Raw genomic sequence first — 11,969 nt, 5'->3', positions numbered from 1 at the left:
AATAACAACTTGTTTTTAAGTACCGCATAAATCATACCAAACGTGCCCAATGCTAAAGGAACGGCAACTCTGAAGACAGTGACTCTTTTGAAGAGAGCATTGGAAGCAACCATCTCATCTAGCCCTCTGTTGCCTACTTGGTATCTTCGCCGGTCCTAAAATGAGATTTTCACTCGACGAGATATCCGTTGATAGCAGCTCTGAAGACGATCGCAGTGATCATGATAATAATGATATAGCCTCGGCCTGCTCTTCTGAATCAAGCCTAAATGAATATAGCTTCATTAATACTGGTGATGAAGATGATGGCGTGCCTCAGCTGTATCTGCCCAAGTATGAGAGCGTTCACGGTTTGCGTGTTAGGAAGAACCAAGGTGCCGCTGAGGAAGAAAGATTAGACCCTGAATTAATGCGATTGATGGGTATCTTGCAATCAAAGCTGCCTAGAGCTATGGAAAGAAGCATTATTCCCTTAACAAATCTAGACAGTATGAGTGATAATACTGGCGCTGATGCCACTGCGATCGGGGTAGAAAATAAATTTCAAGAAACCAGAAGCCAAAGCGTCTCTAAAACAGATATCAGCAAGCTGCTTTCTGCAATGCAAAACTGTTTTCTCTCTAAGCTTAATAATCTAGAGGAAGAAAATAAGAAGCAGGTCGAATGTGTTACAATTATCAAGAAAAAGGATGAAGAAGAGCGGAGACGTAAAATGAAGGAAGAACGAAAACGTATGGAGGAAGAAGAAAGGAAACAACGTCTAGCTGAGGAAGAAAGGCAACGTCTGATTGATGAGCAGAGAAAACAAGAAGAAAAGGAATTGAGAATAAAAGAAGCGGAAGAAAAGAAAGCTAAAATTGCACGAGAAGCTGAGAGGAGGGCTGAAGAAGAGCGTAGGAAACTGCAGGTGCAGCAAAAATTGAAGCAGGAAGAATTGAAATCAAATGCAGTGACGAACTTCGAAGCAATTGAGCAGCTGTTTTGCAAGTACAAAGAAAAGATCGCCACAATCAAGAGAGATATTGTCGAACCGATCAAAAAAGCAGATCCAACTTTGAGAGCATTATTATCCAGGCACAAAAGGAAAGTCAATCCTAAATTTGGACAGTTGACCAATAGCAACCAGCAGCTGGAAAAAATACAATTCGATATCTGCAGTTTGGTTGACGAAACGCGAAGTAATGACCTTGCTTACCGCTGGATTCTTAATTTTATTGCTAAAGCAATGGTGCATCAGGCTGAGACGGAAGCTAGAGTGAAGCCAGAATCCGGATTACCTCTTGGGAAGCTGGCACTAAACTTGCTTGTCAAATATCCTGAACTGGAGGACTTGCTACTGGCACGTTTCGTGAAAAAGTGTCCGTTCGTCATCGGATTCACTGCAAATATCAATACAGAATTGGGACGTCAAAAAATGGGTTGGAAACGTAATTCTGATGACAAATGGGAAGAGGAGACATCTTATGATGAAAGGATGGGCGGTATAATGACATTCTACGCTCTAATTACCACGCTGCCACTACCTGCGCAGGTTATCAACTCAAGAGAGCATCCTCTTCCCATTTCTAAATCGTGGCATATTCTTGCTCGGATTTGCAATACATCTGTGGACCTACTGACAAATACACATTTCGTCGTTCTCGGGGCCTGGTGGGATGCAGCAGCCTCCGTTTTTTTGCAAGCTTACGGAAATCAAGGTCGCAAGCTTTTGCAGTTAGTATCAACGGATCTAACGTTATCAGTTGCCGATAGAAAGTACGTTGGTGCTGCCAGATTACGCATACTTTTTGAAGAATGGCAAACAGCAGGCATTAAGTCATTCCCGGCAATGGAAACATGACATTAACTCAATTTAACCCAAAATTTACATTATATATCAGTAAAGAGTACCCGATATTTGACGATTCGACCAATATTAGCGAGGTAAAGCTAATGTTTATAGAATATTTGAGGTCAGCGTCGTTGTAAGCTGCAGATCTTTGTAATCATCGTGAACGTAAGAGCTTCTATTAAAACATGGCCCACATAAAGGTCAGACTAAAGTATTATCACAACAAATATAGCAGTCATCTCAATATCAATGACAACACGACATTGTGACGCTGAAATTCCAGATAGCCCAAGACCACCATATCCTCTTGTTTCTGGGTATTGTGACATCACCTGCGGTTTTGGTCGTGGATCCGCTGAACTTGGCATTCCAACTGCTAATGTGCCGATCGAGGAACTATCTGTAGAATTTAACAACTTGTCTCTTGGCATATATTTTGGATTTGCTAAGGTACAAGCAATCGACAAGCAACTCAGTGTCGATTCCAGATCTGACGGTACAAAAGTTGAATTCAACTATGGAAGATATCTAAGCAAGGAGAAAGACGATTTGAACGTATTGCCTGTAGTTCTTTCAATTGGCAAGAACCCTTTTTACGGTAACAACTTCAAAACGATAGAACTGCATATAATTCATAAGTTCAATAAAGACTTTTATGGTGCAAAGGTGAAGTTCTGCATTCTGGGATATTTAAGACCTGAACTTGATTATACAACGAAAGAAGCACTCATCAAAGATATTAATATAGACATATATAAATCCTTGAGTGTCCTTTCAAAGGATTCTTATAAATCTTTGGGATCCCTACTGGATGACTGAAGTAATCTATGTAAGACATCATCAGATGCAATGATAGGTATTATACAAAGTTCCAAAAACGCTTTACTTTCTAGAATCACCGTACAATCATCAAAAGAGGAGCATCAACGCTTCTACAGGGAACAGGTGTGAAATTTGCGTCTCTTATATTTGTCTTCGCCAAGTGTAGCAAGCTGCAAGGCTGAGTCGATAATAAGCATTTAACTTACTGCACATGAAAAAGGGAGGAAGAATATTGCCAGACTTTACTGAAAGGCAGATATCCCGATAGCAAGACTAGCATTGGCGCGGCACGTACTTTCGATACTAGGTGAACCGTAATGCATAAGCATTTGCGGTGGGCCATTACAACAACCTTTTACTCGGTTCAGCTGATAATACTATACCACTCATTAAATAATGAAACGATATGGATTTTGATAGTTGAACCATTCATATTAATTGAATGTTTCATAGCATTAGGATTAATAGCATCGGACTATCTAACTCCTTCGCTATCTCGAATATCAAAGGATATTCTTCAAATATCCGATAAAGTATCTGGTTTGACATTGCTTTCATTGGGTAACTCAATACCTGATATCACAAGCACTTACCAGGCTATGAGTACAGGAGCGACATCGCTTGCTCTAGGTGAACTGCTTGGGGGCATATTCTTTCTAATGACAGTGGTTCTAGGAATAATGGCATTTATCAAACCGATAAAACTTAGAAAGAGCATGATTTTGCTATCAGATAATACTGGGACTCAATATTTTGATATCAATGAAACTCCTGGAGTTTCCTACAGTCGGGCAGATTTTTATCAAGATATACTTATGTTTGGAGCTCTGGTTTTGATGTCTGGGCTCTTCCTAGCCGATGGCCGATTGATGTTCTGGGAATGTATTACTATGGTTCTCGCATATTCCCTCTACACAAGCTTCCTTATTCTACAAAATAGAACTTCGATTTGTATTGAGGAGTCGTTTGATAACAGGGCCAGTTGCAGGGATGAGATTGAAAGCTTGTCGGCAATAATAAGCAATTCTGGACTCGCAAATAATGATGAACAAAACATTTTACTTTTCAATAACGGAGTCAATAGAAGAAGAGCAAACATAAGATCGGGAATACGCCATTACCTTAGATCGAGATATCATGGATGGGTCAAAATAACGCTAAGTGATTGTTTAGAAATCTGGGAAAATGAGGCCAATTTAAACAGAAACAAGAACGATAGAGCTGAAGAGAACAGCATAGTATCAGCAGAAGATCAAATTTATGTGGAAAGTTTTGCACCACCTAGAAGAGCGACTTCTTTACGAGACGTTGATAGGACGGACCAGATTTCAATTATTTATGGACTAGCTTTAGACAACAAGAAAAGTGTAGAGGAACGTGATGCTACAACGAATACTCCCGGTTTTGACAACCCCCAGGAACTGACGGTTCCTATGAGACCTAAAACGCAGAAATCGTTAAGTTGTGATTGCATTCCAAATCTCCCGCGCTACCGAGATGATGAAAGCAATTTTGATTCCCATATAGAGCGGACTTCTTTATGTTCGACAAAAGATGAAGCACTTCCTACATGGCCTCAAAGGCTAATGCTTCCGCAATATATATCGGATGAAGCCATGTATCTACCAGTCACCGAGTATCTGGCGTTGCTATTCACTACTCCTCCCACAATAGTTTTGAGCTGCCTAATACCATACCTCGGGCATATCAAATGCTGCGGTAAGCTACATGTTCTTGAAGTAGTTAGGTTGACAATGGCGCCTATTTATCTCAACGTTCTTTTTTCTGGATCGGTATCCATATGGACTCTAGCTATTTCAGGTCTTCTCGGTGGGACGCTCATTTATAGATATTTCACGTCGCAGGTACGAACTAATGAGCACATCGTGGCAGTGGCAGGGTTTCTTTTATCTTTATCGATGATCTACTTATGTGTCCATATTGTCGTTAGAATGTTGACAGATTGGTCAACTAAGCTGGATATTTCTCCCTCCATATTAGGTCTTACATTCTTTGCGTGGGGTAATTCGATGGGTGATTTAGTCTCAAATGTAATATTCGCGGATATTGGCGTCATAGAATTAGCTCTGGGTGCATGTTTTGGAAGTCCATTACTCTATTTTGTTTTTGGAGTTGGTATCAATGGGATTTTTCTATTACTTCGACAAAAGAAGCAAATGCAAAAATCTATTTTCAAAAGCCACTTGAGTTATGTCATCGATCCAAGTCTTGAATATACTGCATTGGGTATAGTTTTAGCTTTTCTCATTTTTCTCATTGCAGTTCCATTCAACAATTGGCGAATAGACAAAAGAATCAGTATCCTTTTGTTGTTGTTGTATGCAGCAGTCACAATTGTGAATGTTCTTCAAGAAATCAAATAGAAAAAAGCAGACCGTTGTCCCTTCTCTTGTTAATAATAACTACACATCCTTATGTTTCAAATATTTCTTCTAATGCGTCTATGTCTTCAGGAAGATATGATTGACAAAATTCTCGTAAAGGTTCAAGATTTTTTATATTATAGCGTTTTCCTTGTAACCATATATTCTTCACAATATGGCGTCTCTTTTCTAGGTAAGACAAGGAAGAATTGAAAAAAGTCAATCGAGAATATAACGACCAGAACTGTCCATTTTGCAAGAAAAACTCCCAATTAGATCTAATAATATGTTTAAAAATTTTTTCCTCGATGAATGTCGTGTTACTTTTTGTTTGGAGTTGGAGAATTGAGGACAATAGAAGAAGTTGATCAATTTTGGACTCCTGCAAACTCAGCCGTTTTAAAATGACATCCAAAACGTTAGGTGTCATGAAAGAATGTAATTCAGATTTCGAATATCTGCTTTTTGTAACGCTACTACAAAACGTCTGAAATTGAACATAGTCCCAAAAGACTTCAAAATCATCCACGTTTTCAATGTGGTCACCATGAGCATCTTCGTGTTGTTCAAATATCAGTGCTAGAAAGTCATAATCATTTAATCTGCAGAGTGTGGCATAAAGTAGTTTTGCGATTGCATTTTTTTTTGAAGACATTGACAACCCTTTGATTAAAATGTTTCTAGCGCTAGCTATGTCGTCACTGTAATCTATAAGCCAATTTGCATATTTAAGCCAGAATATATCATAATGTGCAAAAGGCAGTAATGCTCTTTGAAAGTTAAGATGAGTCAATGAATCAAGCCGTTGTGACATAGTGTAATCCAAATATTTATCCCATATTTCAACTTCAACAGCAGGCAGCAGCGTGGCAGGGCCACTATAATAATGCGTTTTAAGCTTTGATTCGAAAAGAGAATATATTTCGAGCACTTGATATTGAACAACCATGTAAAGCTCCTTAGTAAATTTTTTCAATAATTTCTTACATTCAATAAGATAAGGGCCCTTTCTACCACGATAAGTGACATCAATCTTTAATTTCTTCATCAGATCTTCGTTGGAACTAAAACTGTTTAGTTGGCTCACGTCCTGAACTTCTTCGATATGGCGCAACCATGCGGCATAAAATCTGCTGAAAGAATGCAAAGGTATCTCTAAAACTTTTCGAAGTATGATAAAGTATCGCTCCTTCCTTTGACATCTTTCCTGTATTTGCTGCAAATAGAGATCCCAAAACTCCCCACTAAAGTAATGAAGTCCAATATACTTCTCTGCCGTCTCATATTTTTGAAATAACAGTTTGTTACTTGTAACAACTTCATTACAGAGCTTCAAATATGATATCCAAAGGTGTAGTGATCGGTAACTGAAAACTTTAAGCCCTTGCTGATAAACGGCGTGCATTTTAGACACCTTTCCCAATTTATACTGAAATAAAGCGTGGTCAATATAATAGTTCTCCGTGTAAGGAAAATGAGAGAGCATGGAATCGTATGTGGTCTCAATCAATTCGTACAACCTGTGATCTAAGGACCTATTGAGAGGAAGCGAGTTAGAGATGAGATAGTTCAAAAGTTCTTCCCAATGTACCAAACTTTTGGGATATTGAGCAACAGCCAAACTTATCTTGGAAAACTTTTCATCGCTGATTATTCCAGTGAATTTATCCATCACAGTTCAATTCCTTGCGTTTTCAATCGGAGCATTATCTTCGTTGTACAATTGTTCATTTTTTCAGCTGTTTTGACTTTCGTCTAATTAAAAATTAAAAATATGTGAATTTACTTGCATCTATTTACACAGATATGTACACGTTATAAAACATCGCGGATCCCTCCCATGACCAATATACTCATAATGGTGTCACATTTCAGTTGAAATTTTCCTGCTCGACTTTATCGAAATTTATCTCGTCCAGAATTTTTTTTGCACCATCTGCCATCATCTTTTCAGCCAAAAGTTTACCACAAGCCATGGAGTCTTCCTTGACATTATTGATAATCATCTCTTGCTGATCTTCAATGCTCTGCTTACCATCCACACTAACGACAATACCTTTTAATAACAATGTTTTTGTCTCTTGGTTGTAAAATGATTCGACACCGATTGGGACTGAACAACCCCCTTCTAATGTTCTCATTAAGGCACGCTCAGCTAAGCAGCATACTGTTGTTTCGAAATCGGTGACTCGCTCTAGAATTTTTGCTATCCTCTTATCATTTTTCCTAATTTCAATACCTAATGCACCCTGACCTACTGCATGATACATCACCGATGAATCAAATCTTTCATTTATTCTATGTTCCAATCCCATGCGAACTAGACCTGCTGAGGCTAATATAATACATTTGAAAGGAGTGCTTGGATCATCAACTTTTTTTATTCTAGTATGAATATTACCTCTAATACTCTCGAACTTTAAACCCGGAAATTTTCTCTTTAATTGGGCCGACCTCCTAACAGATGAAGTACCAACAACACTACCAGTAGGTAAATCAGATAATGTTTTGTATTCAGAATCTTTTGCCATGACAAGGCAGTCAGTGGAATCGACTCTTTTAGTTATACCGCCCAATTCAAAATTGTCAGGTAATAATGTAGGCATGTCCTTCAACGAATGGACAATCAAATCAATCCTTCTTGCAGGATCCTCATCGTAAAGTAAATCTTCCAACTCCTTGGTCCAAAGAGCTTTTCCTCCAAATGAATACAAAGGTTTGAACTGAACTTGATCCCCAAACGTTTGCAATGCTAAAATGGGACATTCGTAATCTGGAAATTCAATTTCTATGAGCTGCTTGACAATTGTCGACTGCACGACTGCAAGTTTAGATCTCCTGCCCCCTATCCTTATGATTTCCCCCATAGTCATCGACTTTTTTCAGATAATTTAATAAATAAAAGAAAATAAAGAGCTCGTATGTGTCGATATCTCCTACTTTAATTGCGATTTAGCATACGATGATGGGCTTAAAGGTTTAAAGTAAATAACAAAATAAATGGGAATGCGTAGTGAGTAACGCCAAACGTTTAGCTGTCTTATGACGATGCCACTTTGAATATGTATATTTTCAGAGAATTTTTCTTTTCTTCAAATTTTTCAAATATCTCGCTTCTTGTTGCTACAAATCAAGTTGATATTATTCGTTTGTTTGATCAAAATACATGATTAAAAATAAATATAGTGTACGTTAAATAGCATTATTTGTGATTGTCTATACAGGCATTAGTTGCTTGTGAAAAGCTATCGCAGTCGGTTTTTCACAGCTGTGCCTTGACCCAGCCTTCAAGTCCACCTTTGACAATAATTTCTTGAAGATTCTTACCTAATTCGCCAACGGTCTGTTCCATGACGACAGGTCCCTCAAAGGATGATTCTGTTACTACAACTTTTCGGTTTGCAACATCCCAAGAGAGGAACCAGCCTGTTCTTCTGGTGAGTTCCTTTGGAGCATCCTTGTATTTGGCACGCAATTTCTCAATCAATGCAGGAATCTCGAGAGTAAGCAAAGCATTATTGATGGAATTCCTGGAGAAAATGTTACCGAATGATCCAGAAACTACTAGGTCTATACCTTTGGCCAATAAAGCAGTGGCTGCTTGTTCTCTGGAAGAGCCAGTTCCGAAGTTAAAACCACTTATAATGACATCACCTTTCTTAACTTTATGTTGAAAATTTGGATCATAGTTTTCCATGCAAACCTTTGCCATTGTTTCCTTTGGAACATCATCCTGGTAGGTGTATTTACCGGGATAAATACCATCAGTATTGATATTGTCTGCATCACAGAGGACTAATTCACCAGAAATTTGACTTGGGAACCCCTCTAAAATTTCAACACTACCAGCAGATTCAACTGCCGAATCAGTTGTTTCATACGTTTCCATAGTTGACGTCACACCACGGAATTGTGGATCTTTAATATTGATAACCTCAGCGGGGGATGCAATTTTACCAGCAATTGCAGATGCAGCAACCACAGCTGGTGAAGCTAAGTAGGCAAGAGCGTCCTTGGATCCCATTCTACCTTTGAAATTTCTGTTTGTTGCACTAATTCCAACCTGACCTGGTTCTAATAAACCTGCACCTAAACCAATGCATGGACCGCAACCAGGAGGTAAAGCAATACAGCCAGCTTTCATCAATTTTTCCCAGGCACCAGATGCAATAGCATCACTTTGAACCTCCGATGATGCAGCTGCAACGTAGAATTCGACATGTGGAGACACTTTGTTAATTTTATTGATATCACCAGTTGGGCATACAACGCTTGCAGCAGATTCTAGATCAGAAAGACGTGAATTCGTACATGAAACCAAATAAGCTTTATCAACTTTGATGTCCTGATTTGAAAGGTCTTGAACAGTATTAGATACCTTGACACTGTTAGGACCGGAAACATAATGGGTTAATGAAGACAAATCAATCGTTAATCTCTTAGCATAGACTGCGTCAGAATCTGATTTCCAAGATGGCAAAGATTTTTCTAGTTCGGCAATGGTTGATTCATTGATTCTTGGATGTGATGAACCAACTTTTGGTAATCTTTTTTGTTTGTACCAGTCGATTAATGTCTTATCGACGGGGAAAAGACCCGATAGCGCACCCCATTCCGTAGTCATATTTGCAATAGTTAATCTATAATCGATGGGCAATTTGTCCAGTGATTCACCAGTAAACTCAATTGCATGGTTCAAAACCTGATCGTTATTGAAAATACCACAGAGTGCCACAATGATATCCTTACCTGACACACCCAAGGGCAATTCACCAACCAACTCAACACGAGCGACAGGTGGAATCTGCCACCACGTTTGGCCCGTTGCCCAAATAGCTGCGGCATCCGTCCTCACAATCGGAGTACCCAAAGAGCCGATACCACCATAAGTATTGGAATGCGAATCCGAAGCCACAGTCATGTTTAAAGGAAAGGCATAGCCTTCTTCGATCATGATTTGATGCCCAATACCTCTACCTGCGGGATAAAAAGCAACACCGTGGTTCTTGGCGAAGTTTTCAATGTTTCTATATTTGGTCAGGTTCTTTTCGTCCTTATTCTGAATGTCATGGTCTAAAGTGTTTACGATTTGCTCCGGAAACTTGATCTCTTTGGCACCAAGTCCCATGAACTTCAATGCCACCGGCCACGAGTTGTCGTGAGACATACAGTGTGCCGGTTTTATCGACACGTAGTCCCCAGCATGCACAACCTTGTCCTTTGGCAATCCAACTGCATACTTCTGCACTATCTTCTCGGTCAAGTTTTGACCTCTTCTCAACACAAAGCTGCTATGCAGCGATCTACTGAATCTCAACATCTCCACTACGCTCTATTTACTACTGAGGTCTACGTACACAATCGAATCAAGCAATCCAGGCTTCGAAACTAATCATAATCTGAACTGATTATATATTTTACACTTTTTGCATCCTCATCGTCAAGTTTTGTCACTGAAAAATTTTGAAAAATTCGAAATTCCGGAGGAATTAACCACTCAAAAGGCTGTAATATTACAACATATAAGCTGTTAATAGTATCGATATTGATGCTTCGAACATCCAGAGCAGCTGTGAAACAGATAAGGAATACTCTCTGTTGACCGGCCGACAGCCCTCGGTGTTCGAGCTCACATTGTGAGAGAGAAACAATATCAAGCAACAAAACTCCGATACAAGCTAAGCACATTACAACAGTCCATGATCTACACATATTTTCATAAGAAATGCCTGAGCATGATTTATTCAACGTTTACGACGGCTAATTATAGTTAACTTTTCAAAATATATTGTTCTTGCATGTACGACGTCGCTATCTACTTTTCCCATTTTTGCTTACATTTTTATCGCATTAAAAAAGTTTGCCCTCCTTTTTTTCATTTAAAAGGAATAAAGGATTCTGGGAAAAAGCATTAAAAAACTTGCCATTATCTTGAAAATATTTGTAGTTGGATAGGTATCAGTTAGCGTAATTTGTTAATTTTGAGATGAGTGCACCTGTTGAACAAAAGAGTAGTGAATCTTCCGGAAACTGTGGTTCCTGTGGATGCGAATCAGGATGTGGTTTGCTTTTGTGGAAAAACCCCATTGAAACTGGTAAAGTTTTTGGTGGTTTATTGGTTGGTTTGTTAGTCTTGAAGACAGTGAATTTAATCACCTTTTTCTTAAAAGTTTTCTACACCACACTATTTATCAGCGGTTCTATTGAATTTGTCTCCAAGATCATTCTTGGTAAAGGTTTAGTTACCAAGTATGGTTTGAAGGATTGCCCTAACGTAGTCGGAATGATCAAGCCTTCGGTCGACCACATGTTCAAGGTTTTCCCTGTGTACCAAGCAAAGTTCAGAAAGCTAGTATTTGCTTACCAGCCAAAGAATAACTTCAAAGCTGCGGTCATATTATTCGTACTACACAGATTCTTTTCATGGTTTTCCGTCTGGACCATCGCTTTTATTGGTGTGATTTCAACCTTCACTGTCCCATTGATCTATTCTATGTACAAGAAAGAGATTGATACTGCTGTTGACAATGGTATTAAGGTTGCCAAAGTGAAGACTGACGAATTTACCCAATTGGCATCTGAAAAAACCAAGCCGTATTTGGAAACTCTAGACAGTAAACTAGGTCCTGTTTCAGGCTTCGTTAAGAGCCAATACCACAATGCTAATACTGTTTCTTCCAAATCCACGACCACCGGTTTGGCCGCTAAGGTTCCTTTGGAAGAACCATCTAAGGGAACTACTACTGGCTCTACCAGTTTCCCAAGTGTACCACAAACTGCTCCATTGAACCAACAAACCCAAGAATTTTCTGTAGATGCATTGCAATCCGAATTGAAACAGAGTACTGACGGTTTGAAACGTGATTTGCAAGAAAACAACAATGTTAGTTATTAAGCATTTTTAAGCTAAAAAGAATACATGTGTAAAAAGC

General features: G+C 38.9%; 7 protein-coding genes across 7 annotated transcripts; 4 read left to right on the top strand and 3 right to left on the bottom strand.

The window, feature by feature from the left end:
• Positions 1–160: 160 nt before the first annotated feature.
• Positions 161–1,840, top strand: HG535_0F05070 (nucleoporin GLE1; the record flags this gene model as incomplete). Its single annotated transcript, XM_037289825.1, has 1 exon — positions 161–1,840. One exon carries the CDS (start codon positions 161–163, stop codon positions 1,838–1,840), a length of 1,680 nt encoding a protein of 559 aa, XP_037145720.1.
• Positions 1,841–2,080: 240 nt separating this feature from the next.
• FMN1 (riboflavin kinase) lies at positions 2,081–2,650 on the top strand (the record flags this gene model as incomplete). Its single annotated transcript, XM_037289824.1, has 1 exon — positions 2,081–2,650. The coding sequence occupies one exon, from the start codon at positions 2,081–2,083 to the stop codon at positions 2,648–2,650; it is 570 nt and encodes a 189-aa protein (XP_037145719.1).
• Positions 2,651–2,970: 320 nt separating this feature from the next.
• YCX1 (Ycx1p) lies at positions 2,971–5,037 on the top strand (the record flags this gene model as incomplete). Its single annotated transcript, XM_037289823.1, has 1 exon — positions 2,971–5,037. One exon carries the CDS (start codon positions 2,971–2,973, stop codon positions 5,035–5,037), a length of 2,067 nt encoding a protein of 688 aa, XP_037145718.1.
• A 49-nt stretch (positions 5,038–5,086) lies between these two features.
• Positions 5,087–6,709, bottom strand: PRP42 (mRNA splicing protein PRP42; the record flags this gene model as incomplete). Its single annotated transcript, XM_037289822.1, has 1 exon — positions 5,087–6,709. The coding sequence occupies one exon, from the start codon at positions 6,707–6,709 to the stop codon at positions 5,087–5,089; it is 1,623 nt and encodes a 540-aa protein (XP_037145717.1).
• A 199-nt stretch (positions 6,710–6,908) lies between these two features.
• Positions 6,909–7,910, bottom strand: HEM3 (hydroxymethylbilane synthase; the record flags this gene model as incomplete). The annotated part of the gene is made up of 1 exon (XM_037289821.1): positions 6,909–7,910. One exon carries the CDS (start codon positions 7,908–7,910, stop codon positions 6,909–6,911), a length of 1,002 nt encoding a protein of 333 aa, XP_037145716.1.
• Positions 7,911–8,299: 389 nt separating this feature from the next.
• Positions 8,300–10,357, bottom strand: LYS4 (homoaconitate hydratase LYS4; the record flags this gene model as incomplete). The annotated part of the gene is made up of 1 exon (XM_037289820.1): positions 8,300–10,357. One exon carries the CDS (start codon positions 10,355–10,357, stop codon positions 8,300–8,302), a length of 2,058 nt encoding a protein of 685 aa, XP_037145715.1.
• Positions 10,358–11,023: 666 nt separating this feature from the next.
• RTN1 (Rtn1p) lies at positions 11,024–11,932 on the top strand (the record flags this gene model as incomplete). Its single annotated transcript, XM_037289819.1, has 1 exon — positions 11,024–11,932. The coding sequence occupies one exon, from the start codon at positions 11,024–11,026 to the stop codon at positions 11,930–11,932; it is 909 nt and encodes a 302-aa protein (XP_037145714.1).
• Positions 11,933–11,969: the final 37 nt, after the last annotated feature.

The sequence above is a fragment of the Zygotorulaspora mrakii genome, chromosome 6, assembly GCF_013402915.1.
Source record: "Zygotorulaspora mrakii chromosome 6, complete sequence".
Lineage (NCBI taxonomy): Eukaryota > Fungi > Ascomycota > Saccharomycetes > Saccharomycetales > Saccharomycetaceae > Zygotorulaspora > Zygotorulaspora mrakii.
Note: the sequence above shows the minus strand (reverse complement) of the source record. Positions and strands in the feature narration are given on the sequence as shown.